Source organism: Colletes gigas, unplaced genomic scaffold (genome assembly GCF_013123115.1).
Source record: "Colletes gigas isolate AHSC1104 unplaced genomic scaffold, ASM1312311v1 Colletes_gigas_Sc00012, whole genome shotgun sequence".
NCBI lineage: Eukaryota > Metazoa > Arthropoda > Insecta > Hymenoptera > Colletidae > Colletes > Colletes gigas.
The window spans coordinates 3444612-3472203 of record NW_025106641.1 but is presented as its reverse complement, the minus strand read 5'-3'; the positions used below and the strand labels follow the sequence as shown (position 1 = coordinate 3472203).

Below are 27592 nucleotides of genomic sequence, written 5' to 3'. Positions count from 1 at the left end.
GTAAATATTAAATAGAGTTCAGTGTGACGTCGCGTATCACTACTACATGAGCGAAACCTCTGCACAACCGGCGGTTCGCTATTTCGATGCTCGAATTGTACGATTGATTTTTCATCGTCGATCATTAAACGAAAACAAAATTCATCATTGGTATCGATCCATCATTTTCGCGCCAGGCCAGCATGTGTAAAACACAGCTGCATTCCGATACAATTAATTTCCCATCGGGTATCGTGTCACGGAGATCGCTTGCGTGAATTTGAACAATTTTACGGATTTTTAGATAGCTTCTTGACGCTACCTTCGTTATTCTTTTATCTAAAAAATTAATTCGGTATACATATAACGTGTAGAAACTAAAATTAAAACATTTTATCCACCCCCTTTTGGGTATATACACTTTAGACACATTAATTCGGTTGCATCGTACGAAAGAATAAAAAAATATGCCTTCGCCGTCAATTTTTCTTTTATTTTAATATTTCAATGATTTGTTCTTGGCCATTGATCACGATGTGAATGTTAGTATACATATATGTATACGCCAACGATGCAAATGGGTTAAAACGAAGGTGGCCGTAAAACGTAGACGCGGAAAGAATTTCTTTTTATTTCAATAACAAAACTTCTATTGAGCAAACGTATAATAGCGAAACAAGTGTACAAAATTGATCGGTTCTAATCGCGCTAGATTTCTCGAGGAAGCATAGATTGAGTAATGGACGTATAAAATCCAGGTGGAGCAAAGACATTGAAGAGGAAAATACGAATCGTATGTTCATTGTTTTAAAGGCATACATATGAAAGTGCAGTGTACTTGTGTATATGTAGAAAAAATGATGAATGAATGTGCCGGCCTAATCCTTCATGCTGTCTCTTGAAGAGTACTTTTTATATTACTGTGCCGATGCCCCTTTACCCGCACTCACTTTTCTGGAAATCTTGTTGAATTGTGGCCCACCAACACTGATTCTGTAGTTTCCAGCCTCCACCGATATCCACCATTTCCACCATTACACAATTTTGCTTTGTAAAACATGTTCATAATAAAAAAAACAAAAAGAAATACAAAAAAGGTATTTAATCGAAAGGGAGCTTCTTTTATTTCGAACATGAAACTGTTTTTTTTTCATCTGAAAACAAAATAGCACCTGTGCTCCGTGCTTTCGATTTTGTGAATAGAAAATTGTAAAAATCCGCGAACCAACGTGCTCCCCTTCTTTATCGACATAGTATAAAATTGTATCGTGTGGTTGGCCCGTATCTCGACGACAGTAGAAGTCGCTGCGCGATGGATGCGTAAGGTCGACGTTGGTCCGCGGGTCTTTTGTGGTTCCTTGTTGTGCCTCGTTTTTGTTTACATTTTAGTTCGTTTAAAAATGTTATAAGCTTTCATTTATTCCTTCGAAGTTGTCTAGTGTCGGTCGAGCGTGACTTCTACATCGATGATGAAAAACGCAAAAGTCAAAGCGAGGTAACGAGTGCTCTTCGCGAGAACAGTTTTGATTTAATTGTACTTGTTGCTTCTGCTACGCGAAAAAACTATCATTGTTCATTTTGTTACTATTTTTCTTTTAACAACGTTCTGCACGATTTTTATTCGTACAACAATTCATTCTCGTTCGATGGGCAATGACATTCCTAAAAATTTTCCCACATTATATTAAGAATAAGAAAGTTATATTTAACTCGAGAGAGTATTGATTTTCCTCTCCCACTTTTTACACATACTAGGGTACCGTAAGTTTATTTCATTCTCATATCACCAAACGTGTTCTCGCTTTTCGTTTACATTACGTAATTAATATTTGTTAAATAAAATACAGTTTGGTTAAGAATATTATTTTATATGGTTGTAAAAATGAAAGGTTATTAGGTTACTTTGTTGTACGCCGTTCCGATTATAGTAGTTACTGCTTTTCGAACAGAAGCGCTTTAGAATAAAGATAATCGGTAATACGATACAATTTATTATACAAAAATGTTATAAATAATCAAAGAATTATTAGTACTAACTTACGAAAATTATAACCTAACGACCTTTGATAAATAACGTTTGCATCTGCACGTGTTAGTTAATTCATTCGAAGTTTTTAATATTGATGAATTGGAATTAAAAATTCTTATGAATGACTAAGAAAAATTTGTTTGTCTCTTGTTCTAATTGTTGTGTTTGTTTTTAGACAATGTATGGAGCGTTTTGGAGATCAAGGGGGATACTTTGACGTCGTGGTACGTCCAATGCTGCAGCAAGGACACGAAGGAGAGCTGTGCGGGTGGTTGAAAGAAATGAGTTTGATCAGGACTGTTTCCAATTGCCCTCATCCCGAATGTAAAGGGAGAAGTTTGGCTTGGAATCAAGCAAGAATTGTAGATAAATATAGTTGGTCCTGTCCGAATTGTACAAGGAAACAATCTATAAGAGAAAATTCCTTTTTCGTTGGAATCAAATGCGACCTGAAAATGTGCCTTCAACTGATATTAGGGTGGTGTCAAATGATACCTAGCGAACTTACTGCCAATTATTTAGGTATAAGAAAAATTGAATCAAACTATCAAACAATTACCATAATACGTATCTCCGAAAACAATTATAAATATTCCAATTGTTTTTTTTTTTTAGAAATAAAGAAACACGTAGTTAAGAAAGTATACGAAAGATGCGACGAAGTTTCCGAAAATTATGTAGCGACTCATCCGGAAGATTGGGTTTTGGGAGGTCAAAGTGCAATATTAATTGTGGATGAATTCCCTAATGGATATATGACAGAGAACCCATCAGATATTACTACTGCCAAGAAACGCAATAATAACTCTCATACCATACTGTGTATAGCTGAAGCAAATACTATACCGACTCGTATGTGGTTACACATGATCGAAGCAATTCCAGAGGTATCAGATGCCTTATACATTTATACATATTAAAACGGGAAAGGCAAATGAAACTTTGTTCGAAATTGCAAAATTGTTTCTTTTATTATTTAAATTTTGCTGTCAATGTTTTTAATGTATGCTGTGTTTCATTCTAGCCAATCAAAATAGATAAATCTCACGGGGATATTGATAAATGCAATATGGTTAAAGAAACTCTAACAGAAATCATGAAACATAGTGCTCCCGGTAGTTATATCGTGGCGAATAGCCGAGCACGTTGTTGCAGCTATGAATCACTTCGGGAATTGAAACAATACAAGGTGATCAGTGTCGAACACCTGCAAAAGTTTGATCCGCCGGGTAAAAGCAAACTTCTGAACAATTTAGGTATGTATTTATTTTTAATTGTTCGAGTAACTTCGTTCGATGCATTGTTCTTCATAAAATTGTCCTGTATTTTAAGAAACAATATGGCAAACCAGCGTCGAAATTTGCGAAGACGTTCAAGAAACTACACACAACCTAGGACAGCGTATAATAGCAAAGCATTTATGGAGACAAAGATTCGGTACGTCACCTTCCATGGCATTTCAGTACATGCTTAATCACATTGCAGAATGTTATCGCTTTGTTTGAACTGATTTATTTCAGTATTTTTCAACTAATTTTAGTCTGTTTTTCTATTATTACAAGCAATATCAACTGTTAGCAAATGACATATTTTTTCTAAAATAAGGTTTTACGAAATAATACTTTAATTCGAATTAATACTTAGTAATAGGGGGGGGGGCGGACGACAATTGCCAGTTGAATTGGCAATGTTATTGCGTCTTGATTGCACAAGTTGCACAAATGGCCTTATTGAAATTAGAAAAAAAAAAATAATACTTATAAAGGAAGTATACATATATATATATATATATATATATACTACAAGAAGTATGTTCGTAAAGAGGAGAATACGTTTCAATATTTAACTGAAACACGCACTTTGTGTCTTCCAAATATCAAAATATAAATCATTTTGAAGTTAAATGTTTATGAGGATTGTTGACTAGTTAGAGCTATATCATTATATGAAACTTGAATCTGTTAAAGCACATTTAAAAGGTACTGTTTGCTTAAGATTTTTCACTTTTTTATGAATTTAGGTTGAAAAACTAGCTATTAAAAGACTGACAATGATATTGATATGATACCAAATTATTATGAAAATCAAATAAAATTATAACGTTCGATTAAAAGTTTTGACGAATTTTTTACGAAAATAATCTGTTCTCTTTTTTTTTTCTTTTTAATAACAAATTATCAATTTATAATTAAAACATGCACAATGTCACCTATTCAAATTGTCTTACAGAAAATTAATCGATTTAAAGTGAAATGTAAAATGTCTGGTGCAATTAGTACCAGTATTTGAATTAGAAATAGTTAGGTGTCCTTGAACGATTGTCAGTTAATATTATATTACACAATAATTGACAGTTGTAATACTTAATGAAATACTAGAGTTTTATCCAAAGTTTTTATACCAGTATTATTTTAAATTATATGCTGCAAATCAACTATAATGTAAGTTAATTATTGTCGGTTTTTTTCCCCAAATTTCGGTCGCCGGAAGTTCGCCGGATCGCATTGTGATAAAACCGACTTTGTGATATACAAATATTATTTTCATTCTTTTCTTGAATCGCATCATTAAAAAAGGAATAGAAATATCAAGGTTGTAAAATTTTCAAGAACTATGTGATAATGACGTTACTTCGTGTGGTAAAAAAAAAAATGATATATTGCAGGTTAGAGAGATAAGAAAATATTCTTCTTATTGTAAGTTAATTGAAATTAACGCCAAGTGTACTATATATTAGTACCGCTTATTTCTAAGTAGTTGGTAACACCATTTTATAAGTTTATATATAATGATATTGAAAGAAGGAAAATTTTTCATTAAGAACGTTTTGATTAAGAAGCTTTTTAATATTTTTATAACGATCGAACGACTAGCAATATTGTTATCGTTATACGTTTATACGAGTGTTGTTGAACAATTTTTAGCGTGAAATATGCAATAAGTAAAATTACGCGTTTTGTACCAAAATATTTGTAACGAAAACATTGTACCGCATTGTATGTAAATTTTCAAATCCATACTTCAATACCAAATAAAGCAATAGAATTTCATATCATCGTGTTCTGTCGTTCGACAGGGGTGTGTTGGAATTCGATGGTTGGGTTGGGTTCCTGAGAATGTTCATTCGAAATTATAAAATTTGGAAGATTTTTCAACTTTCATAATTTCATAACTTTATGAAATATAATTCAGCCTTTCCTTTAATACGTGTCTGAATACATCGAACATTCTCAGGAATAGGGTTAGGCAAAATGTAATCTGATTACATTTATCACGATACGATTACACGTACACGCAGTAATTATCGTCTAATCACGATCTAGTTGTAAACGTTTGAAGCGTGTAATAATTGCCTAATCGTCGTGCAAGTACATGTAATCGAATCACGGCGAACGTAATCACATTATATTTTGATATTTTCGGTTTCTGGCACACCTACACTCGGGACAAGAAACTCCACTGGATCAGTTTCGCGTATATCTTTATTTGTAACAAACAAGGATAAAAAGATAAAATACATAACAAAAATATCTCTTTACAATCGATTTCGTATATATAAAATAGATTTTTAATTGATAAAAAGAATTATGTAAGTAGCGTTTCTTTCTATACTAGTCTCTTATCATGAGATTCTTCGTAAAACACGGAACAGCTGTGTCGACGGTTAGGAAATGTCTTCGTTCATAATTTTTCTGTAATCTTTCTGGTGTTGTACCATACTTCGGAAAACTCGATATTTCTGGAGATGATACCTTGAACAAAACAAGTGACACGTAGTGTGCATTCATAGACCAATTAAAAATATTTCTCGTTTAGTATGTCCGCTTACTTGTAGCACTCGGTTTTAGGTTTAACGATATTTGCAGATCCTCCTATTGCTCTCATAGCGTCGTATATAGTATTGAATTTTTTAGCCGCGTACGATCCAAGAATTGCAGCTCCTATCAATACCGATTCCCTTTCAATAGGGCAAAGTACAGGCAAACCTAACACGTCTGCTTGTATTTGAATAAATAAAGGGTTCAGGCTCAGACCACCGCAAACTAATAATTCCTCCAGTTTATGACCAGCAGCTTCTAATGTTTCCAAAATATGCTTCGTACCATACTGTTGGGAAATTGAAAATTCAGTTCGCGCTGATTTAAAACGATTTCTTGGCCAAAATAATATAAACATTCGTACCGTCAGTGCTTGGACTGTTGCCAAATAGAGTAACGCGAGATTGTCCTGATCTACCGACAAAGACAGTCCCGATATCTACATAACATCGAACGATAAAAGTCTGTATGGAAATGAAACGTTCGTTGCATAAAAGAAATATTGTATTATTACCATTCCTTTAAGGCTTGGATCGGCCAGAGGGGAACGGTTCCCATGAAAGTCGGGCCAAACGTGGATATCTTTCGTCAAGTAGGAGACATTTTTCAAACCTTTTTGTTCTGCCATTTTTTGCAACAGTTCGGACAAGTATTGTTGTATGTGCCTAGAAAATAATGTAGCAATAGGTAGACGAACCGGTAGTACGTTTTATTGTATCGTTTATCGATAAATGCTCACTTGTTGCCGCTTAAAGTTTTTAATATTCCTGGCGTTGCTGGATGAGTGTCAATTATGTGATCGAGTAGCTTTCCGGTCGCGCTTTGTCCGCCTTCGTTTAACCACAAGCCTGGAATCATGGCACTGAAGTACGGCCCCCAAATACCATTAACAAATAGCTTCTTTTCATTGACTATCATGTGGCAGGTTGAGGTACCACAAATCAATGCTGGAAATTGCACAAAAAATTAATAAAAGCCGAGAGTGGTAGAAAAGAATTGCTCACCTAATCTGTTTTGTAAATTCCAAGATGTGCCAGGTACGGAACAGCCTATCATACCAAGTCCACCGGCATGTGCATCGATAAGGGAAGTACCCACGGCTGTTCCTTTCAAAAGTCCCAAATCAGACGCACCTTTCACTGACAATCCTTGATCAATTGGATCGCCGGGGGTCTTCACGTCATTACCTTCGTATTAATAGTTCTCTTTATTAAAGGTAATATTTTCATATTATCCGTCCTAACACACGCTACCCATTAATACCTATTTTTCGCCATTTATCCTTCTTAAGATCGTTCAAATGAATCTGATCAAAAAATTCCTCGTTCCATTTATTGTTACCGTCTGGACTAGCGCTGTAGTTCCATTTACATACTAAAGAGCACAGAGATCTGAAATCGGATCAGTTTTATCGTGTCATTCGTGTTATTCGTTGGAGTAGAATAAGTCTATTACCTCGATTCGGAACCTGTTGCTTTCCACGTTAGGAAATCGGGCAGATCAAAAAGTAACGCCGCGCGATTCCAAGACGAAGGTAGATTTTTTTTAAGCCATAGCATTTTTGGGGTCTCCATTTCCAATGATATCTTTCCACCGACATAATGGAGCATTTCGTGACCTTGTGCATTTATGAAATCAGCTTCTTCCTGTGCCCTATGATCCATCCATAATATAACATTTTGCTTGTCTTCTCCTGCAACGAGAATTTAAACGATAGGAGGATACATTTTGTCTAAGCAAAATTAATATTATGATACTTTTTTGCACGTACCTGTGGGACTCACTGTGACCGGTGATCCTGTTTTATCCACTGCTACCAATGAACAAGTAGCATCAAAACCAATACCTTTCACATTCTCTGCAGAGATATCAGCTACAACCGACTTTAAATAAAGTAGGAGATATTATACTCTGACAATACGAATAGAGTTGGATCTATCTCTACTTATAAAGTTTTTTTTAAGTCCTACCTTCACTACATGACAAACTGCACTCCAAATATTATCAGACGATTGTTCGTAGAAATTGTGTGCAGGATGAAAGATTTCCAATGGACAAGTTGCCACTTTTACTATTTTTCCTTTAGAGGATACCAAAGCAGCGCGAGCACTCCCTGTTCCTACATCCACGCCAACAAAATAATCCATGTCTAGCTCCTTTAAACAAACGTGCTAGGGTTGTGTCTTTCGTCAGGAGAAGCCAACTGAATGTTCCACTTTGAATAGAATCATCATGAGCTGTAAATTAAGTGTACACAACCGTTATCACATACAGCTTTACAGTAATCATAGACTTTTTAATATCGTATGACCCTGAGATAACACAGTATTAAGAAATACGTTTATTAATAGTATAAGCAATAGTTTGACCCTATGTAGAATTTTATTAATTTCGTCATGCGTGTATAAAAAAAAAAAAGCAGTATAGTGGAAAATAATAATTACCAATAAGTTCCTTTTATATTAATAATCGTTTAAGGCTTTAAATATTCACGTTACACGCTGTATGGCAATATCTAATCAATGAGATTAATGCTGAAAATAAAGTGCAACGATATTATATAAGACGGGAAACACGTAAATCCGTATAAGGAAGTACGCGTGCATAAAAAATTCCAGGATACATTACCTTAAATAATTTTTTACCAGATCGTTCGACGGTTCGAATGTTAATTTTTAACATTTTACGTACGATTACGTTCCGCTGTTCGAAAGAAAAAAGGTATTAAGAACTAGATGACACGATCAAAATAAAAAATTAAAAATCCTACTGTTGGAACATGGAATCGAAAATATGTTCGCACGTTACAGTACGCACGTGCGCAATGATTGTATTTGATAATAACCTAACCGAACCTTGTGTATCGAGTAGCGAAAGTAACGCACGTGGTGGTGTTTTCCGGATCACATCCTATAAAGCATATAATTTAACAGTGGTGGATTATTAATTTGCAGAAAATGACGTTTGGTTCACGTAATTGGCGCATATTCGGTTCTTGAGCGTCGACTCTGCAAGAACATCGTCATTTTACACGTCACATAACCTAAAAACATGGTACGCTTTAAGAACAGGTAATAAAATTTCTCATAGAATCGAATTGTATAGATCAGTTGTACGTGATTTATTCTGAACAACGTATTGTTGGTTGTTCGTTTATTGTATTACCTTATGCGTAATATATGTCTAATGTGAAACATACTCATAGGTATATAGCGTTCGAAATAACACTTGGTGATAAGTCTGATAAGCCTTTCCCGCTTAAAATCACTAGTCTACACAATGCTATTCAACAAATAGTAGAAAAATTGTATGGTGATTTTGGTGTGGCTGCAATAAAAGCGGGGTTCAACGGTAATGTAAAAATTGCGTCGTGATAATCGTTTTTAAGAATCTTTAGAAGTGTTTTTTAAACAAATTTTTAGCGAAGTATTGTAACGCTCACACGAGAATAGCGTTGGTAAAAACCAGACACGGTCCACACAAGTTTTTATTAAAGTCCCTTCCACGATTGAACGATATCGCAGGGCGTTTAGTGTCCGTAAAAATACTCTATGTGGGGGCCACGATGAAACATTGTTTCCTTTTTATCAAAGTATGCAAATCTCTTAATCTTGTACAGTTAAACCTACGAACAATAATCGTGGGAACGTGCGGTTTATTAAATACGTTCGCATAAATCTTCCAGAAATACCAGCAAAAGAAATTAGAAAAAATGTGGTACACTCTGAGAAACGAGACTGAGAGGAAGGCCATGGAAAATGCTTTAATGACATTAACCCACAGCATGAAAGATTATACGTGAAACATTCTTTTAACGACTATATTTATTTTACTTTCATTTAATGTTGTGTAATCGATTGCCTGAAATAAAGATCTTACAAACGGGCATCTTTTTTGTTACAAAACCATGTGTTTTTAAGATGTAAATTGTTTGCGTTTCAGAGCGCCCGAAAACAAGTGTATTCCGTTCTGAATTCTTTTTTCGTGCAACACGACCGGTCCCATTGTTCCCTCGAGCGTCTAGTTTACCAGTCGTCGGAAGGGTGCGCATAGGGGTCGTTAGTTGCCGTCGCCAGTTGTCGCTGGCTGTTGCTGGAGAGAGCCCGTATTGCTCTCGTTCTCCGATCAAAGCAACGGTGGTCCGTACGAATGTTAGTTGCCAGTCGATCCGCGAAGTGCTCTCAAAGTGGTGCGATAGTTGTGTGCAAGACAGAAACTGCGAGTCGTTGAACGAACCCGCACCGTGAAACACGCGATTTTGTCGAGCCAAAAAGCAATAGAACACGCGCTCCATTCTCTCGACGATTCGTTCGGTTTCCTCGAGAGGAATTTCTTTCCTTGTGAAATTCACGTCGGAAATTCAACCGGCACGCCTCAACGAGACCGACCGCATCGTCGTCCCGTGAACAAATGTGCGTTCACGTTGCAACCGACGGATAAGTATCAACGAGAACATTAGAAACTCAATCCTTTCATCTGGCAACGAGGATCCAACGTAGCGTACGAGGTAAGAGGCAGTGCCCTTCTCGTATAGGTTATCGATTTCGTACCCCGTTATTCGAGGGGATGCGTTTGAAATAAGTTCGTTTTCCCCTTTTATTCGCGACAACTTCCATGGTTGTATCCGATTTTCGTTGGTAAGATGTTCCTCGATGTCGGTCCGAATGGTAACGATCGATTCGTAAAATCAGTGGCGTCGCACCCCCCTTCCTGGATAGATGTTATCACCCAATAAGAACAAGTGGGAAGATATCCGAGTGTCGAGCCTCCCGTAATTAGTTTTCGTCCGTGCTTAATCGCGAGTGTTTGTATACCGATGCGGATACGATTAAACGATGCCGATTCGATCGTGCGTGTCGGTTGTGCTTGAAAAATACGATCTTATCAACCTGGTAACAGCCGAATTCACGTTTCACGGTGCAACCGTATTTTCAAGTTCGATCGACGTTCGATGTCCGAACGATTTCTCTGTCATGAAAGTGTAAACGTTCGCACGGAGAAAAACATTGTTCGAGCGTAGAGTAGAAATTCGAAACGGAATCGCAACGACACAGAAATAGCCAACTTCCGACCGCTCGGCGTTCCCACGTATTTTATTTGGAAATCGTTCTCGAGCCTGGCGCAGACCACTCGGAAGCTGATACGCAGAGACGAGGTTACATTTTATTCGAATAATAAACGACATGGAATATAATTTTATTCCGTAATTAAGATTCTAAATTTTATTCGCTGATCGACATTTTTATCCGGATAAGAACGTGTTTGCCTATCTCCGCCGATACCAACAGATGTCATTCCCGCTCTTGTTGCGTAATGATAATTTTTTTTCTTGGTCCTCTCTCCCCAGAGCACAATGAGGTGCATCAGAAATAATATCGCGGTCACGCTTTCCGCCAGAGATGGACGGGATTGTTTTTCTCGAAAATTTTAATGCTCGAGACGAACGAGGGTTTCTTTCGTGCGCTTTGCGTAGCACCGCGAAGGGGTCTTTCACCCGATTAGCCCGATGTTCGGAGAATTATCGATTTGTCAATTAACCCCTGTGTACGCCTACGTTTGACCAACGGCTATACCGCCTTTCGTCTTCTCGAATTCATCCGTTTTTAACCTCTCCGATACGGGATAAAATTGTTGCCCCTTTTTTTGTTTAACTGAACAGCGGAACTGATTATTTCCCTAGCATGGGAAAGTGAAAACGCGATACCGTCTAGGTTAGATTTTTTAGGTGGTAGTATTCCTTCGCAAAGGATTCGTTGTGTGTCATTCGGTTAAGAGCGTTTCAAGCGACGTGACAGCGACCGTTGTTAATTAATTAAAGTACGGACTTCCAGGCTTCCGTTATTGATTAATTAAAACACGGAAACCCGTGTAATTACTCTGCACGCGTTAAAAAATTGATCGTTGAATATTTTGTTCAAACAATAAGTGACCTACGAATCCCATATACAGGGTGTTCGATCAACCATGGGAAAAATTTTAATGGGAGATTCTAGAGGCCGAAATAAGACGAAAATCAAGAATATCAATTTCTTGACTGAGGCTTCGTTAAAAAGTTATTAACAATTAAATTTAAGAATTTCAAATCGTTTTGGAAAAATTATTTTTGGTTACGGGGATCAATTACAATCATTTTTGGTGAATAGACATACCCCCGAATTCCTACCCATTTTCCAGAAAAAAATTCGAGGTGTGAAATTTTTCGTCAGAAAAAAAAATTTCAAATCGTTCTGGAAAAATTATTTTTGGTTCTGGGGGTTAATTACAAACATTTTTGGCGAGTAAACATACCCCCGAATTCCTGCCCACTTTCCAGAAAAAATTCGAGAAGGTGTGAAATTTTACGACGGGAAAAAAAATTTCAAATCGTTCTGGAAAAATTATTTTCAGTTGTGGGGGTCAATTACACTCATTTTTTGTGAATAGGCATACCCCCGAAATCCTACTCATTTTCTACCAAAAAATTCGAGTAGGGGTGAAACTTTAAACGTTAATAACTTTTCAACGAAGCCTCCATCAACAAATTGGTATTCTTGATTTTCGTCTTATTTTGGGCTTTAGAATACCCCATTAGAATTTTTCCCAGGAATAGCAGAACATCCAGTATTTATTTGCGACGTTTATTCGATCGAATTGTAAATTAAAATTAGACAATTTGCATAAAATTTATGCGTTTGGCGAGGGCGGAGTGAAGTCAGAGATAGTAAGTGAAAGGTTGAGCATAAATTTGCCGGAAGGGAAGATCTCGGCCCACGTTCGCGTTAGGTTAGGATGCGCCGGTCTTCCCGCGCAATAATTCTATGATCTTTATGGTGACCATTCATTAGACTAAGTTTGTACAGTAGGACGAGTTGGTTTGCAGGAAGGGTAGATAAGCTTGTGTAATCGTCAGCGATAGAGTCGTCCGTACACGACTTAATCTAATCGGTAGATTTCGAACGAGAACGAAACGTTGGTAGCATCAAATTTTTCATTCCCTTCGCGTAACCTTGTTACAGGTTATGTTGTTACGATCGGTGACACAGTATGGGAAACATACGAAAAGTAACGTATAATATTCTGCAAAAGTAAAATGTTGATTTTAGACCATTGTAAGCTACATAACCTAAAATTTGTTTCATTCGTTGTTAAAATTAACAATTATTCTGATATCCTAATAGTAAATTCTGTCACCCATAGGTGTCGTGGCAGTCAAAAGTGTCAATCAAGGGGAAAACGAAGCTGTTTTGAAACCGATCGATGAAATATTTGGTAATCGGACTCGTTAACGGTAATATCGAGAGGCAGACTCGCGTGAGAGTATTTCCAATAAACTGCCGATACACGATCGTAATCGTTCCGTAGGATATTTAATATGCTCGATGTTTTTCGCCGTTTATTACATAAACCCCCCTCCCCGTGTTTCGCAATGTATCGCAAGTAGGGCATAAGGATGACCATTACGTAATCCATGAAAGCGAAGTTATTTGCAGATTATATCGTTTATTTCGACGGCAGTTTGGGGCCGTTGAACATAACGACATACCTCGCTTTCATTGGACCGTACAAAATCCCTAATTATCTCGGTTCGCGATACGGTCGTCCGTACCGAACGATAAATATCATGCATAAAAATAATTGGTCACCGTCTTTTTCTAGAAGGATTCGAGGTTAAAGCCTGTAGTTTAAATAGGACGACATAATTACCTCTTTTTTTCTTTTTTTAACGATTCTAGAAGGTATCGTAAATACGATTGCAACGCGTAGAATCGTTTTTTCGTCGATGCTATTGTTTTGAAAAAGCATTCCGCGTGCAGCGCGAAAAAATGACTCGCGGTAATTTATTTTAACCGCGTAAATCACCTCGCACTGTCGAGCAAGTGGGGCAAATACAAGATGAAGTAGTAAAAAGTACGCAAGTTGGATGCCCAAATTGGGTTCAACTTTCAGCTGTGCCAAGTTTCGTTGGTTGTTTTATTTCGTTTGCGCTAGATCAGCCAAATTACGTAAACCTACTGAACCGTGACACCACGAACCCCCGATGAAAAAAAAAAAAATAATTATCGTCGCTCCATCGACTTTCTTTATTGACGTTTAAGGCGAACGTTGCCGTTTTTTTGATTTTTACGATAGTTTTTGTTCCCCCGTGTCGGCGATTTTTACTTTCGTTGTTACGTACATAGGCGAATAATTTGCCAGCGGTACAAAAGCTGCGTGACGCGTGAAATTAAATCGAACCGCAGGTATATTGACGCAACAGTTTTCAAACGGTCGACCACGTATAAAAAGCTTTTCGACAGGAGCTAGAGCAGCGGTAAAAGTGGAACTTTCTTTCTTTCCTCGCGGTCTCCCCCGTTCTCGTACGTATGAACGATGGGTTGTTTAATGTTTACGCTGGACGAGAATAATTTACGGGCTGCGCGCGTCTGACCGGGCCCCCTCCCCCTTTTCAGCCACGATGCGACTTATGATGTCATTTCCGTGGCGAGCAGATAAACCATTCCCCGTGAATATCTGTTATCTGAAATTTAACCAGCGGAAAGGGGAGACGTGACTAAAAATCAACAGACAAAACTTTAAAATATTTTATCGATACATTGTATTATATTCGTAACGATTCGAGTCGAAACCACGGCGCTAAAGTGACAAGAAGAATACACTGTTATGCAAAGTTACGACGCATCTGCGGTTTTTGGTTTACACGCGTAAACGACGCCGCGGTAAAAAGACACTCTAACCTCGCTCGGGATGGCAGGAGGGGGCTCGATAAGTTGTTTGTCGAAGGGATATATTATTAATATCGTCTGCGGTAGCGCCGAACGGAGACACGAGAATGGTTCCCCCATCCAGTCGCGTGGGGGGCTAATCCCGCGTTTTCATATCCACTCCCAAGGGCGTAGAAGTATAGCAACTGCAGTCGCTGGACGCGTAAAATTCTCGTTTAGATAGAACCGTCTAACGGCGAAGAAGATGTATCTGTTTATCCGTTATTCGTTAAATGAGAATAAAAAAAAATTAAATTGTAAATTGATCGTGTGGGTCGGGAAGCGTTGTGTCGTGACATCCAGGCGTGGGTCGTATCTGCGAATGCGCGCGCACGTTCGCGAGATGTGCACAATGCACACTCGGTCGACACGGTGACCCTCGAACGCTGTTAAGAATCATCTCATTAAGAGGACGCTCGAGCCTTGTAAAAACACGAACCGAAGTTAGGGTGTTACGTTTTTTTATACGATACTCGAGTCGATTAGGACGCAGTTGATCCAATGACGGATACAATGTAATGGTTAAATTGTAGGCTGCACGCTTCGACTTTGCACGAAACTCGACGCCAGCGAATCTGGGTTAGGTTAGGGCATCGTTCGAACTCTTTGTTCGATTCGTTTTAAAACTAGTTATGCAAATAATTTCTGGCACAAGTTATATTCCCCTTGCAGTATTTACTCGTTACGAAAGTAAACGTTGCAGACTTCTATAGAGGTTAGGTTAAACGGTAAACAGGCACGGAAAGAAAAGAAAGGCTCGTCGATGCGTCGCAATTGATGCGCGGCCGTAAAAGGAAGACAGAAACAGGCGAAATACTATATGGGGCGTATAGAAAATGCACGTGAAAAACGCCGTGGCTGTGAAAACAATGGCGGTGAAAAGCAGTTCTCCGGTTAGAACGAAACAATGGATATATACATCCAGCGATGGAAATAATTATTAAACGAGGGCCAGCAAGTGATCTTGATTGTCAGATACGAAGACTCGAGCGTACGGATCGCGCCCTGTTCCTCCCCCGCGGTCATAAATTATGCAAAGTGCTTTCCGCTCGTATTATCATCAACTATTTTCTGCGCCTTGTTCCCACCGTTGACCGTAAGAGAAAGCGTGCCCGTAGTTTGGCAAATCTTATTCGTGTATAACGAATACGATCTCCTTGAATTTCGTTCGTGAAATTCAGTTTGAAAAAAAAAGCGTTTCAACGTTTCGCGAAAATATAGATCCTTTTGTGGGAACCGTTCTCGCGCCATTGCGAGCTTTACAGTTAACCGGGAAGCATCCAAGATGGCCCATTAATTTAGACGCGATCGTACGGTACCCTAACGATAAATTGTCTATTCAGAATTATCTATTGTCTCGCGGTATCAGCGACGTTCGATCTTTTTATTATTAGCGACGTTCTGCACTGGCACGTGGGAAATAAATGCTAAATCGAAGGAAATGAAAACATTCGTACGATTCAATTGTTAATTAATTTTAATCAGAAATGTAATTGCAGCTTTCCAAACCACGGCCCAGAACTAAGGAATACGGCGCGATTTTCGTAAAGGTTATTCCGCCCGCGAGCAAAGTTGTATTCCACGAAAGACAATTAGTCGCGCTTGTCGCTCAATGGTAGTCGTTTAATCTTCCCCGGCGAACAGGTGCAATTAAGAAGCGTCTCCGTGCTTTCACGATAGCACAATAAAGTATCTTTATGGGACGATCGGACCGTGGATACGCAGTTTACTTTCGCGACTCTGGCCCCGTCCTTTCTGGGCACGCATAATCGAAGAAAGCGACTGTGAGAATGGTATGTGTGAATAGAATATAAGCGCGTGTCTCTTCCCTTTGTTCCGTCGCTGTCTGCGTTGAATTTTTAATTGCACGTTGTTCCCGGGCTTTTTATATTTCGCGCGCTCGTGTTGCGAATTGTATCTAAATACCCGTACAGCGGGTATGCTGCTCGAAATAATTAGATCTCTAGAAGACGTTGATATCGCGGAATTTTCTACCTATTATATTCCAACAGCCCTGGTATAATGATAATTACACTTTGAGAACATTGAAATTCTAATAATTTTTTTTTATATTTTCAATATAAATATAAATTTATTTTTTATACAATTTTTATAATTATAATAACAGTACTAGTACGGTGGTCCCCAGGTACGCGTTAACAAAAATAATTAATCTTTTGTTTGCTAATTGACCCAGTCTACAGGATGATCATTTGAAATTATTAAACTATTGTCCAATAGTCTTGATACAGAATTGTGGAAAATGTAACCCGAATGCATTCGCCACGATACGATCGCATCTGATCACACTATAATTACACTGTAACCGCGTGGTAATTACACGATAATTAGACAGTTATTACACGCTTGAAAGATTTATGGTTATGATTGCACCGCAATAAAACAACAATTATCGCGCGATTACGTGTAATCGTATCGTTGCAAATGTAACTCGCTTGCATCTTTTTAAACATGTTTTATTTCTGTATCCAGTGTAAAGTTTGCAAAGGTCTGAATAATAAGGTGGATGTTGGAAAACCTTTGGACCTAACCTATCTGTTTATCTATCTTCTATCTATACAGGATGATTCTAGTAACCAGGTCAGGTTATAGTTCTCTTCTGAACAAAGATAGAAGAACGTTGTAGAAAAGTATTTATCGTGATTTGATGATCTTGTACCGTCACCTCCCGTCCTCGCCGCCAGAGGGGTCGCTCTCTCGCAAGCGCTGACTAACCCTTCCGTTCCTATATATACTCTCCTCGACCACGATCTCTATTATCTTACGATCAGTTTCGTAAATCAGCCCCCTGGTAGTTGTGAAACGAATTGAGGATTTATTCGTGACCAAACCCGGGAGGATGTTTACGAACGGTTTTGTGTGTTTGTGTAAATTCCTCGGAATCGACTGGAATTCTGCGAGTGGTGGCATCGAAACGGCGGATACCCGTGTCCATCTAGAAACTCCTCGTAAAGCGAGTCCGGTTGCATGCACTAGCGTGCAGAAAGATGCTTGGCAGTTAGGTCCGCCCACGAGAGTGCAGTTTCCCCCCGGTCGGTCCCGCGCGGAGAATGATTTTAACGAGACGGTAAATATAACCAAGCCGTAGAACGAACAGCAGGGCATCATGCCGAATGGTCCGGTGGTGTTGCGTTAAATCGACCGTGTTGTAATAAATGTTCCACCCCTGTCCACGAGCATTTACCAAACTCTCAGCGAAACGCATGCACCCCCGAAAGTTGTTCTCGATTTCATTCAATCGGGGGGATCCTTCGTCTCGATACCGAATACCTTCGAATAAAGAACAAACAGGATCATATCCTACCTATCCAGGTATAATTCTAACAATAAACCCCTATCGAAAGGTTTCAGAGCCCCCTAAGCTTTCTTCCGTGTTTATTCTGGCCTTCAATGATTTCGATGATCTCCATAAGGGGGGGGGTGATATTCGTATAACAAAATGGCTCTCTCGATGTAAACGGTTCCTCGTTAATCATCGGGTAGAGAATGCATTATACTGAAAACAAGTAGAACGATGCTGTCTAGTCTAAGCTCCCACAGCTGTGGGAACCATCGCTCATGCTCTATCTCTTTCAGCTCGGTAATAGGTCCTGCAGGACCGGTAACTGACTGACGTCGCATTATGGCCGATTTGCACTGCCCGTCAGCCATCTATTAAGACATTCTTCGAAGCGATTGCCAGACCGAACGGTGACAGACAGTTGCTGCAAATACCTTCGAAGAACAGTTGCCCAGTCGGTATGAATCAGCCTTTATGGCCGTCCCCCGCATAAACGGTAGCACAGGATGGTAAAAATCTTTAAATCATAAAGGGGAGCCTCCACGACCTTCGTGTCTACGTTGGAAGTTTCCTCGCGTGTCACGTGGTTCGTTCAGGCTGGACCGCGGTCAGAAAAAGTTTGAGAAACACTGTTTTTGATGGATCAGATCCGCAGAACGGCCGACAGGGGGCGCGATTCGGGGGCTCGCGAATCCAGCGAGAGTCTGCGGTCAGGTCAGGCCGCGGAGAATGATTTGAACGGGATGGTAAATATATCCGCGAGCCGGGACGGACGAGAGAGGAAGCGAGGACCGGTGATGTCGCGCTTTCAGTAGGGAGAGACCGCTTCGTCAAACGAAGAAACGCGACTCCGCTGGCCACTCTGCATTCTGCAGAGGCCATTTACCGGGCTTTCGGCTCGGTTGGGTGAGGTTAGGTTCCCTCGCTGGGCCAGCGTCTCTTATTCATCACCCACGTGGCCGGTCGAAATAGACGATTGGTGACGGTTCGCTTTCCCCACCTTGGAGGTGTGTGCCTTAACACCGGAATTTAGATTCTCTCGTTAACGAATTAGGATCCATCAACGGGTTCACTGCCAGATCAAAACCGTACAATATTCTGCACAAGTAAAATTTCAGACCATTGTAAGCTACATAACCTAAAGTTTGTTTCAGCACTTATTTTCGTAACCTTGTTAAAATTCGCTCTTTTTGTATTTCCCTCTACATCTTCACTTGAGAATTAATTTTTCTATTATCCTGATAGTAAATTCTGTTGCCCATAGGTGGCGTGGCAGTCAAAGTGTTGGGAAGAGCTAGTTGAGAACTGTGTATTTCGAAGATCGAGATCGGAGAAATCGGTCGCGTGTCATTACGTTGGTGTCACGATCAGAGACACACGGTGTTCCTCAACGACGCTTAGGCAGGCTGCAAATAACTCGGCGGAGGTCCGTACGGGGTGCGGTGCCAAAGATTTGCTGTTTTTAAGTCGCGACACGTGGAGACCGGGCATTTTTATCGCGGCCTGATAGGAGACCGCGACGTCCGCTAATAATATCGCGGTTCCTTCCGCGTTAACGAACCCGAAAGTTAATTATACGTGGGAGATCGCCCATGGGACCTTTCGATCCGTGGGAAATGTATTTATTACCGCGTTTAAAAACGTCGTTTATCGATGTATATTTATTAGCTATTAATATTCCTCGACCCCCCCTGGACTCTGTCAAGGTCGTATTTATGCGCTCCAATAAAACTGTCCGTTTATTTAAACAACGCCGATTCGAATCGTTCCTATGGCTTTAAAACATATTTGCAGAGATTATAATTTCGATTCTAAATAGGACCAAGAAACTTCACCTTAAAATACAGCTTGTCACGGTTATGTCTACGAGGTATTTAGGGCCAAGAATTTCCAAAAATACTGCGCCCGTTTGAGTAAGCGAAACGCAGAAACGTGTCTCGTCGAGCAAACAAAAATAAATAAAGCTGACGGTTTGGCTTTTAAAAAAGTCTACGAAACAGTGTTCCGTTCGATCTCGTATTTTCCCGGCCTACCATCTACCGCCGACGCGTTCAAAACATTCTGCTTTTAACGCTCGCAGATTTACGGGTCGCGACCAGTGTGTAAATCAGCCCGAAGTCGAAATTCCTCTCGCGCGCAAAATCGATTCTTTTTCTCTTATCGATTCCTCGGCTCGAGAAATCGTTATTCTATGTGGTACATTAACGAACCGATCGCTATAACTATACACGTGCTGCTTGTTCTTTTTCTCTCCCCCCAAGCACCGAAGCATTACAGGCGGTTCGCGTTGATCCGAGCGGAGCATAAAACGCCGAGTAAATACGAAGAGAACAGCAGGGTTATTGCTAGTAGATTTATACGGATAGCAGCGCACACGTGGCGAGACGTGCACACTCGCCCCTCGGCGAACCCCACACGATCCAGTCCCCCCGGGGGGGCGCCCCACCATGCGGTAGTCATTGAGTCATCGAACGCGTGGAACAGAAACGTTAGCGCGGCTCGTCTGCGACGCATTCAATTCGCACGACCGGGGTATTAATTGTGGGACTCGCGTCACATGCACGCGAAACACACAGGCGTTCGAGCAGCGGTTCTTAACCTTTTATTTATCACCAACCACCCTTTTAAATAACTTTTTAAATGTCACGAAACACCAAAATTCTCCAATCCGTTCGAAAACGTTTCTAACCTCACATTTTCGGTAAGGAATTTTTGTCTCGAAAATGCGTAGGATTTCGGGGGTATGTCTATCGACCAAAAATTATGGTAATTGACCCCTGCAACTGAAAATAATTTTTTTGGAACGATTTGAAAAACTTTTTTTTCGCCAAAAAATTTCACATCTACTCGAATTTTTTTCTCGAAAGTGGGTAGGATTTCGGGGGTATGTCTATTCACCAAAAATTATGGCAATTGACCACTGCAACTGAAAATAATTTTTTTAGATCGATTTGAAAAACTTCTTTTTCGCCGAAAAATTTCACATCTACTCGAATTTTTTTCTCAAATGTGGGTAGGATTTCGGGGGTATGTCTATCGACCAAAAATTATGGTAATTGACCCCTGCAACTGAAAATAATTTTTTTGGAACGATTTGAAAAATTTTTTTTCGTCCAAAAATTTCACATTTACTCGAATTTTTTTCTCGAAAGTGGGTAGGATTTCGGGGGTATGTCTATTCACCAAAAATTATGGTAATTGACCCCTGCAACTGAAAATAATTTTTTTAGATCGATTTGAAAAACTTCTTTTTCGCCGAAAAATTTCACATCTACTCGAATTTTTTTCTCAAATGTGGGTAGGATTTCGGGGGTATGTCTATCGACCAAAAATTATGGTAATTGACCCCTGCAACTGAAAATAATTTTTTTGGAACGATTTGAAAAATTTTTTTTCGTCCAAAAATTTCACATTTACTCGAATTTTTTTCTCGAAAGTGGGTAGGATTTCGGGGGTATGTCTATTCACCAAAAATTATGGTAATTGACCCCTGCAACTGAAAATAATTTTTTTAGAACGATTTGAAAAACTTCTTTTTCGCCATAAATTTTCCGGTTGGTATGGCAGTTAGATTGGACTACGAGAGTCTATAAGGTGTAAGGTCTACTCGTATGCCTCGTCTGTGGTCCTGCGAAGGTTAAGAATAGATTTTCAGTGCCGTAGGTCAGGCTGTTAGACGTCTCAAAGTGCAAACGTACAAGTCGGACGTTTCGATACGAAGAATTCCATTCCAACACGAAAGAATTCCCCGATTGTTGTTCAAGGTTATACAGCTTCCGATATTCTTGTTTGATTCTACAATAGGTTTCATAGATATTGGTAACACTGGTGGTTAAACTGACAGATTACTTAAAATGTGTAAGATAAAAGACTCAGCCTTATAGTTTTTATTATGACGAAGTTTAACCGCCATTTTGTTATGGGAATACGTGAAAAGGTTGTATACAGAGATTAGTTTATTACATCGTTGGTAGGCTTATAGAGATTACAGAGAAAAAAAGGGAATTTTAAACTCGCTTATTTTGAGCGACGAGAAAGCGTTAACCTTTGACGCGCGGACTGCGACGAAGAATTTTGTTCCTTTTGAGCCCGGGCCATCTGCGGCCTCGCCATAATATTTGTACAGCAATGCGGCGTAGTCGGTATGCAGAGAACGCAACGCATCGAGTCGCCATGCATCGGCGTCGCAGTCGCGATAATTGTCGTATTGTAATCGAAAATATATTTTCCGCCGCCTCGAATCAACTAACGTTTCAATTTATCCTATAAGCTACTTAATTTTATTCAATGTATCACAGCAACTATTACGTGCTCTTCCAAATTGCTGTATGCAACGTTGCTGCATTAACGAAGGCAATAAATTGCCACACGATACGAAGCAAAGCTTATAGTAGACGTTCTTAAACGTCGGGTAGGGCTTCCCCTGTCATCTTCCGTTTCATTCATGACACCTTTCATCCAGCAGCTTAGAAAGCTATATATTCATTATAAAGCGTCCGAGAATAATTATCAATTATTTAGTGTGCCAGAAATCTCGTATGTTAAGATCGTATCTCTGATGGTAATTGAAAGTTTACAGTTCCCATAATCGTATGGTAAGATCGATTCCTTCGGAAAAGTTTCCATGGGAATTGTGCTGGGATGGTAAAAGCGTTGATCGGTTAAAACCTCGTTCGATTCGACAACAAAATGGGCGTTGACGGGGATCTCCGAGCAGACTTGGAACAAAAGAGACGAGAGAAGTGGTTTCGTTGCTGGTCGAGGGGCCACCCATATGTTCCTTGATCGTTGGATAGTTCCGTGGCGACCGAAAAAGCTACTCGAGACTATCTCGAGTGTCCATGAGCTTAATGCAAACGGCGCTGAAAGCGTAATACGGCCAGACTCTGGCAGATGGCTTTGATTTTGCCACGAAACTGCACAGGTCACCGATCCCCCTAGACCGTTGTTCCTTACTTAACCCTAATGTGGTTTATTGCCCTAACAGAGTTTCGTGTTTCGCACACCTACGATTAAGTCGTAAATTTCAGACTAACGCGAGTTACCAACGTTCCTTAGTTAGGGTAGAAATTAATTTAGACTACGTATTTTAGATCCGTTTATATATTAGCTCCAATTGGTTTTAGTGGTTATGTTTATTGGATTCTGTTTACACGGGAATTATAGATATTGTGCATTATAATACATATTTAATCATTCGGTGTTGAATAATCTCGAGTGTTTCGTGCGAGCACGGAATGCTTTGGCTGCGAGTGGCGCGCCCCCTAGAAAATAAACGTGGGGTCGCCCCTCTGTTGGAGACACGTACAGTTTATGTTTCTTTAAGCTCGCTCGAATATCATTCCGCCCAAGACCGGCACTAGAGCCACCAGTGCCCCAGTGCCACTAAAACGTGATAAATCTCGTCTCTCGATAAATTTTTTCAACGTTTCTTTATTTTTCTTCGCCCGAGCGTCCCGCTGTGGCGATTCGTTTGCCTCCGCGTAAAATCGGGTGTCGAAATTTACCAGTATACAGAATTTCAATAAAATCAGTGAGAGTCTCGTTAGTTCACGACCATCCATAAAATAAAGTATCCATGACTTATCGAACTCTGCTCGACGAGACAACTGCTTTCCCTTTCTCTTTCTCTTTGTCGCGATTTGTCTCTTTTGGCAGGCATTGGTCGCCAGTGAGAAAATTCGATCAGCGATAACTTCGGGCCATTGCAACGCGTCTCGTTCGTTGCACGGCCGACCTCCAGACTCGTTGTTGCCTTTTTTGGTCACATCTTCGCCGTCGTCCGAACTTTCGTCGACTGGATGATGCAACCGGTTCGCATCATCGCGCACACCGGGGATCGTTGACTCACTGGGTCACTTTGCTCCTCTTCGTCGGCGCCGGAGTTATTGTTCTTTGACGTTAATGGCGGGAAAAGCCGAGAACCCGATGAATGACCGTGACGCGAACGACGGGGGTTATTCGGTTTCCTGAAATTCCAGAAAACACTCGCGCGATTCCTTTTCGGTTCTGATCAAAATGGGGTTCGAAACTCTTCCGGAAATAACTGTTCCGAACGAATTCTGGTTAAGGTATTCGTTCTGTATAGGTTATGTATCCGATACTTAACGGTTCTCCTATCGATTTCACATGTAATTTGTTTCAACGTGGATATAACAATTAGCGTTAAATAAAATTAAATTAATCTAACGCGTTCACTGTCCGAGCTCACAGAGGCGTATCTAATAACGCGACGCTGTGACCCGTATACGGGCCACGGACTGTGAAAGTGTTAAAATATAAATTATACATTGAAAATTTCGATTACGGAATAAAATAGTTTACAACTATGTTTATCGGTCCGTGTGTCAATTGAGATCGGTTAATTCTGTGCATCCCTAAATTTCAGTTGGAAATTAGCCATGACCGAAACTCGAAAGAGTCCTGTGTAGAACTTGAATTCAGCCACAAGTGGAATCCCGGATCGGTGTTGAGAGTTGGACCGTGTCCAAGTTTTAAGTAGAACTCTCGAATCCCTCGCGTCACCGATAGAATTCGAATCTACTCGTGCGAAAAAAATGTATTATTCGATTCCGAGTAATTTGTCGAATCTGTACTATTTAATTTTGTTCAAATTCGTTTTAACGTGCCGTGCATCGCGCTCGACGCCCAACGGCCACGAATTTGTAAAATAGAAACTCATCCGCGTTGTGAGTCACCGACAAATAATTTGTCTTACAATTAGTACGTACGATTATCGAACGTAGGAGTTATTATACCGCGAGTTTGCGCAACCGAATTTTACGTAACCGCTAATTTTCAAAGAAAACTCTGAAATTTTATTTCTCTCTTGTAAGACGAGGAAGTTACGTGAGTGGAGAAGAATAATCGATTGTTGTGCACGAGCACCGTGCGAGCGAGTGCATTTCTCATCATCAATTTATTTTATAGTCCCATAAATATGTTAATTTCGTGGATCGTACGATTCTAAAACCGTGTGTTTTAAGAGTTGGGTGGTACGTGTCTGTTTACGTGAAACTGTTACGCCTCGTGTTGTGCACGATTGTTCAGTTACGCACGTTCTGTAACTAGAGACGATGCGCGCGCAACTTCTCTGACCAAGGAAGAAAGGGGTCGAAAGGCTGTTCAGTGTCGACAGTTCATTAGAGAAGCTGGGACAGAATAAAAGGGATCACGCAACAGGGTCGGTCGCGTTACACCGTTCGCCGTTTTCGCGTTACACCCGCCGTCTCTACCTTATTTGGTTTCGTTTTCCAGCCACGAAATTGCATAAAAGGCTTCCTGCACGAACTTTTACGCCGCCATCGCTTTTATGCGCCGCGTGCATAATGCAATAATCCGTTTAACCCTTATTGTCGTCAACGTTTCCGTCGCACGACTTAATTTGTCGCCGTTCTCGAGCTCGCTCGAAGAGGTTATGGTCGAAGTATTTCGAAAACGATTTCATTCTCTGATTCGGTCTTCAACATTTCAGGGCAGAATTTCTAACGACGGCTCGTGAGCGCCGTGACGTGGACCGAATTGGTTTTTCAACGCCTTCGAAAGCGTTTGAAAACCACTGGTTCGAACGCTTGAGAAAAAGGCTTCTTTGAGGACGAAATCTGGACCAAACGAGTCGACGCAGAAATCTGCTAAGAACGCTCGTTTCCAGCTGGCTCGATTCGCGCGGCTTGTACGAGTTGAACTCTTTTCTTTCTTTCGACGGCTCGTGTTTGCTTCTGGGTTAAACGCAGATCTAAATACGAAACGTAAGCGACTGCGATACTCTTGCCAGGAGGGACCCCGACAACCCGACGCTCGAGATGTATTACGTCCGACCGTATATACAGGGTGGTACACGTCTTTCGAACCAGACGAATATTCATTTTCTATGGTGAAAAATTATGCATTTCGAATTGCTGATTCGAGAGATATTTTTAGTCGAGGCGTGTCTCGCGCGGTAAACTTCGAATTCCACGCAATCGGGCATGCGATAATACTCGTCGACGCTTTCTGTTACTATTGATTCAAGATAGCGAAAGCGTCTAGGCGACGACCGTCGACTTTCATCCGTGAGAGATTAAAAAAAGGCCTTGACATCGAACGGTACGAGGTATAGAGAGGCCACAGTCTTTATTAATGTAATCCGAAACGTCTGGGTATACATATATCTCGCGTTCAACGGTATTAGGGTACTGACGTCTCGTCTGCATTGCGGATAGCTTCATTAGGATCCGATAAATCTGACCTGTTATAGCAATACATAGATTCATTATTCAAAAGGAAATTTCACACGCAATATTTTTATACACAGAGTGCTACATAAGTAAGTACTTGTAATACGAATTGTAAAATATATTGCTGGGTAAAGGAAAGACAAGTTCTAGAAACGGTATTAGGTCAGGCATAGTCTACAGCGAAAATCACTCGATACCGAACGCATTCACCTTCACCTAACTCACGGTACCACATCTTCTATCTCCGGCTCGATCTTTCTTTCTCCTCACAATACAATCTCTTCTAAATAATGCGATTTCACGTCTAAACTGAGTTTCGCTAACGAGGAATATCATCCAATTAATAATCGCCGATTTTTATGAAAAATCTTTCACGGCAGTAATTTTCGTTGCATAGTTCTTTGTAACTTTTAATTGACGGGTGTTATAACAGATCAGCGTTTCCCAGTGATGCTGATGGATTCTTTTTATCAAAACAATAAGACTGCACGTTGCGGATCTGTATCAGTTCAATCGCGACATACTTTCTAGTATGAATGCAGGAATTGTGTTTACAAAGCAACGTAAATGAGCTTATCAGATAGATTAGTTACAGTTAGGCGCCTCGTTAATTTCATAACGTTTCATATTATCTTGCTTCTGATCCCTTCCCATTCGAGACAAATAAGAACAAACGACTTTTAATTTGATTAAATATTTGAAATGAGAGATTGCAAACCCGGTGTTTACAGATTTATTTTAGGGTGGTTTTGAACGCGTGTACCACCCTGTATATCGAGGCTCGGTATTGTCTGTACACGTGGCCTCATTAACCGGCGTGAGTTTCTCCGCTTTGGGGGTGGTTCAGCACGCTCTATTCGTCCCACTGTATTTTGTTAATTGCATCCGCCCCGATCGACTTTCTGCGCCTCGTTTCGTCCCTGTCCTTTCCGCTTTCGCGTCGACCCTTTTGCCGCCTCGTTATGGCTCATCTTTCGCATCGTCGAGCCTTTATCATAAAATCATTATTACGATCCCGTCTCGATCCTTTGATCGCCAATTTAATGATCGACAGAGTTCGTTGAAATAGATTTAAAAATGAATTAATTGGTTAGTGTGTGGCCTCGCCACCAGAGGGTTTGCGCTCTCACAAGCACTCGACCGACCCCTCCGACCATGGGAAAAATTTTAATGGGAGATTCTAGAGGCCAAAATAAGACGAAAATCAAGAATATCAATTTCTTAACTGAGGCTTTGTTAAAAAGTTATTAACAATTAAATTCAAAAATTTCAAATCGTTCTGGAAAAAATGTTATCGGTTTCGGGGGTCAATTATAATCAGTTTTGGTGAATAGACATACCCCCGAAATCCTACCCACTTTCTAGAAAAAAATTCGAGAAGGTGTGAAATTTTACGACGGGGGGAAAAATTTCAAATCGTTCTGGAAAAATTATTTTCAGTTGCGGGGGTCAATTACAAACATTTTCGATGAGTAGACATACCCCCGAATTTCTACCCACTTTCCAGA

At 40.1% G+C, this 27592-nt stretch overlaps 4 protein-coding genes across 4 annotated transcripts in view; 3 read left to right on the top strand and 1 right to left on the bottom strand.

Moving 5' to 3' along the window:
- Window positions 1–67: 67 nt before the first annotated feature.
- On the top strand, window positions 68–4069 carry LOC122399209. Its single transcript, XM_043399713.1, has 5 exons — window positions 68–1474; window positions 2184–2530; window positions 2624–2895; window positions 3033–3264; window positions 3341–4069. The coding sequence occupies exons 1-5, from the start codon at window positions 1446–1448 to the stop codon at window positions 3511–3513; spliced, it is 1053 nt and encodes a 350-aa protein (XP_043255648.1). The 5' UTR covers window positions 68–1445; the 3' UTR covers window positions 3514–4069.
- A 1389-nt stretch (window positions 4070–5458) lies between these two features.
- LOC122398695 (FGGY carbohydrate kinase domain-containing protein) lies at window positions 5459–8589 on the bottom strand. Its single transcript, XM_043398796.1, has 12 exons — window positions 8455–8589; window positions 8271–8360; window positions 7797–8063; window positions 7598–7709; window positions 7282–7519; window positions 7090–7217; window positions 6831–7013; window positions 6566–6773; window positions 6341–6491; window positions 6191–6265; window positions 5838–6115; window positions 5459–5760 (listed from the first exon to the last, which is right to left on the bottom strand). Exons 3-12 carry the CDS (start codon window positions 7971–7973, stop codon window positions 5673–5675), a joined length of 1638 nt encoding a protein of 545 aa, XP_043254731.1. The 5' UTR covers window positions 7974–8063; window positions 8271–8360; window positions 8455–8589; the 3' UTR covers window positions 5459–5672.
- A 102-nt stretch (window positions 8590–8691) lies between these two features.
- LOC122398696 (ribonuclease P/MRP protein subunit POP5) lies at window positions 8692–9639 on the top strand. Its single transcript, XM_043398797.1, has 4 exons — window positions 8692–8897; window positions 9032–9177; window positions 9249–9418; window positions 9512–9639. The coding sequence occupies exons 1-4, from the start codon at window positions 8878–8880 to the stop codon at window positions 9626–9628; spliced, it is 453 nt and encodes a 150-aa protein (XP_043254732.1). The 5' UTR covers window positions 8692–8877; the 3' UTR covers window positions 9629–9639.
- Window positions 9640–9986: 347 nt separating this feature from the next.
- Window positions 9987–27592, top strand: part of LOC122399245 — a 29318-nt gene continuing 11712 nt past the window's right edge. Inside the window, exon 1 of the mRNA XM_043399793.1 lies at window positions 9987–10333. The gene's annotated coding sequence lies outside the window, so the exon portion shown is untranslated. The remainder of the gene's footprint in view (window positions 10334–27592) is intronic.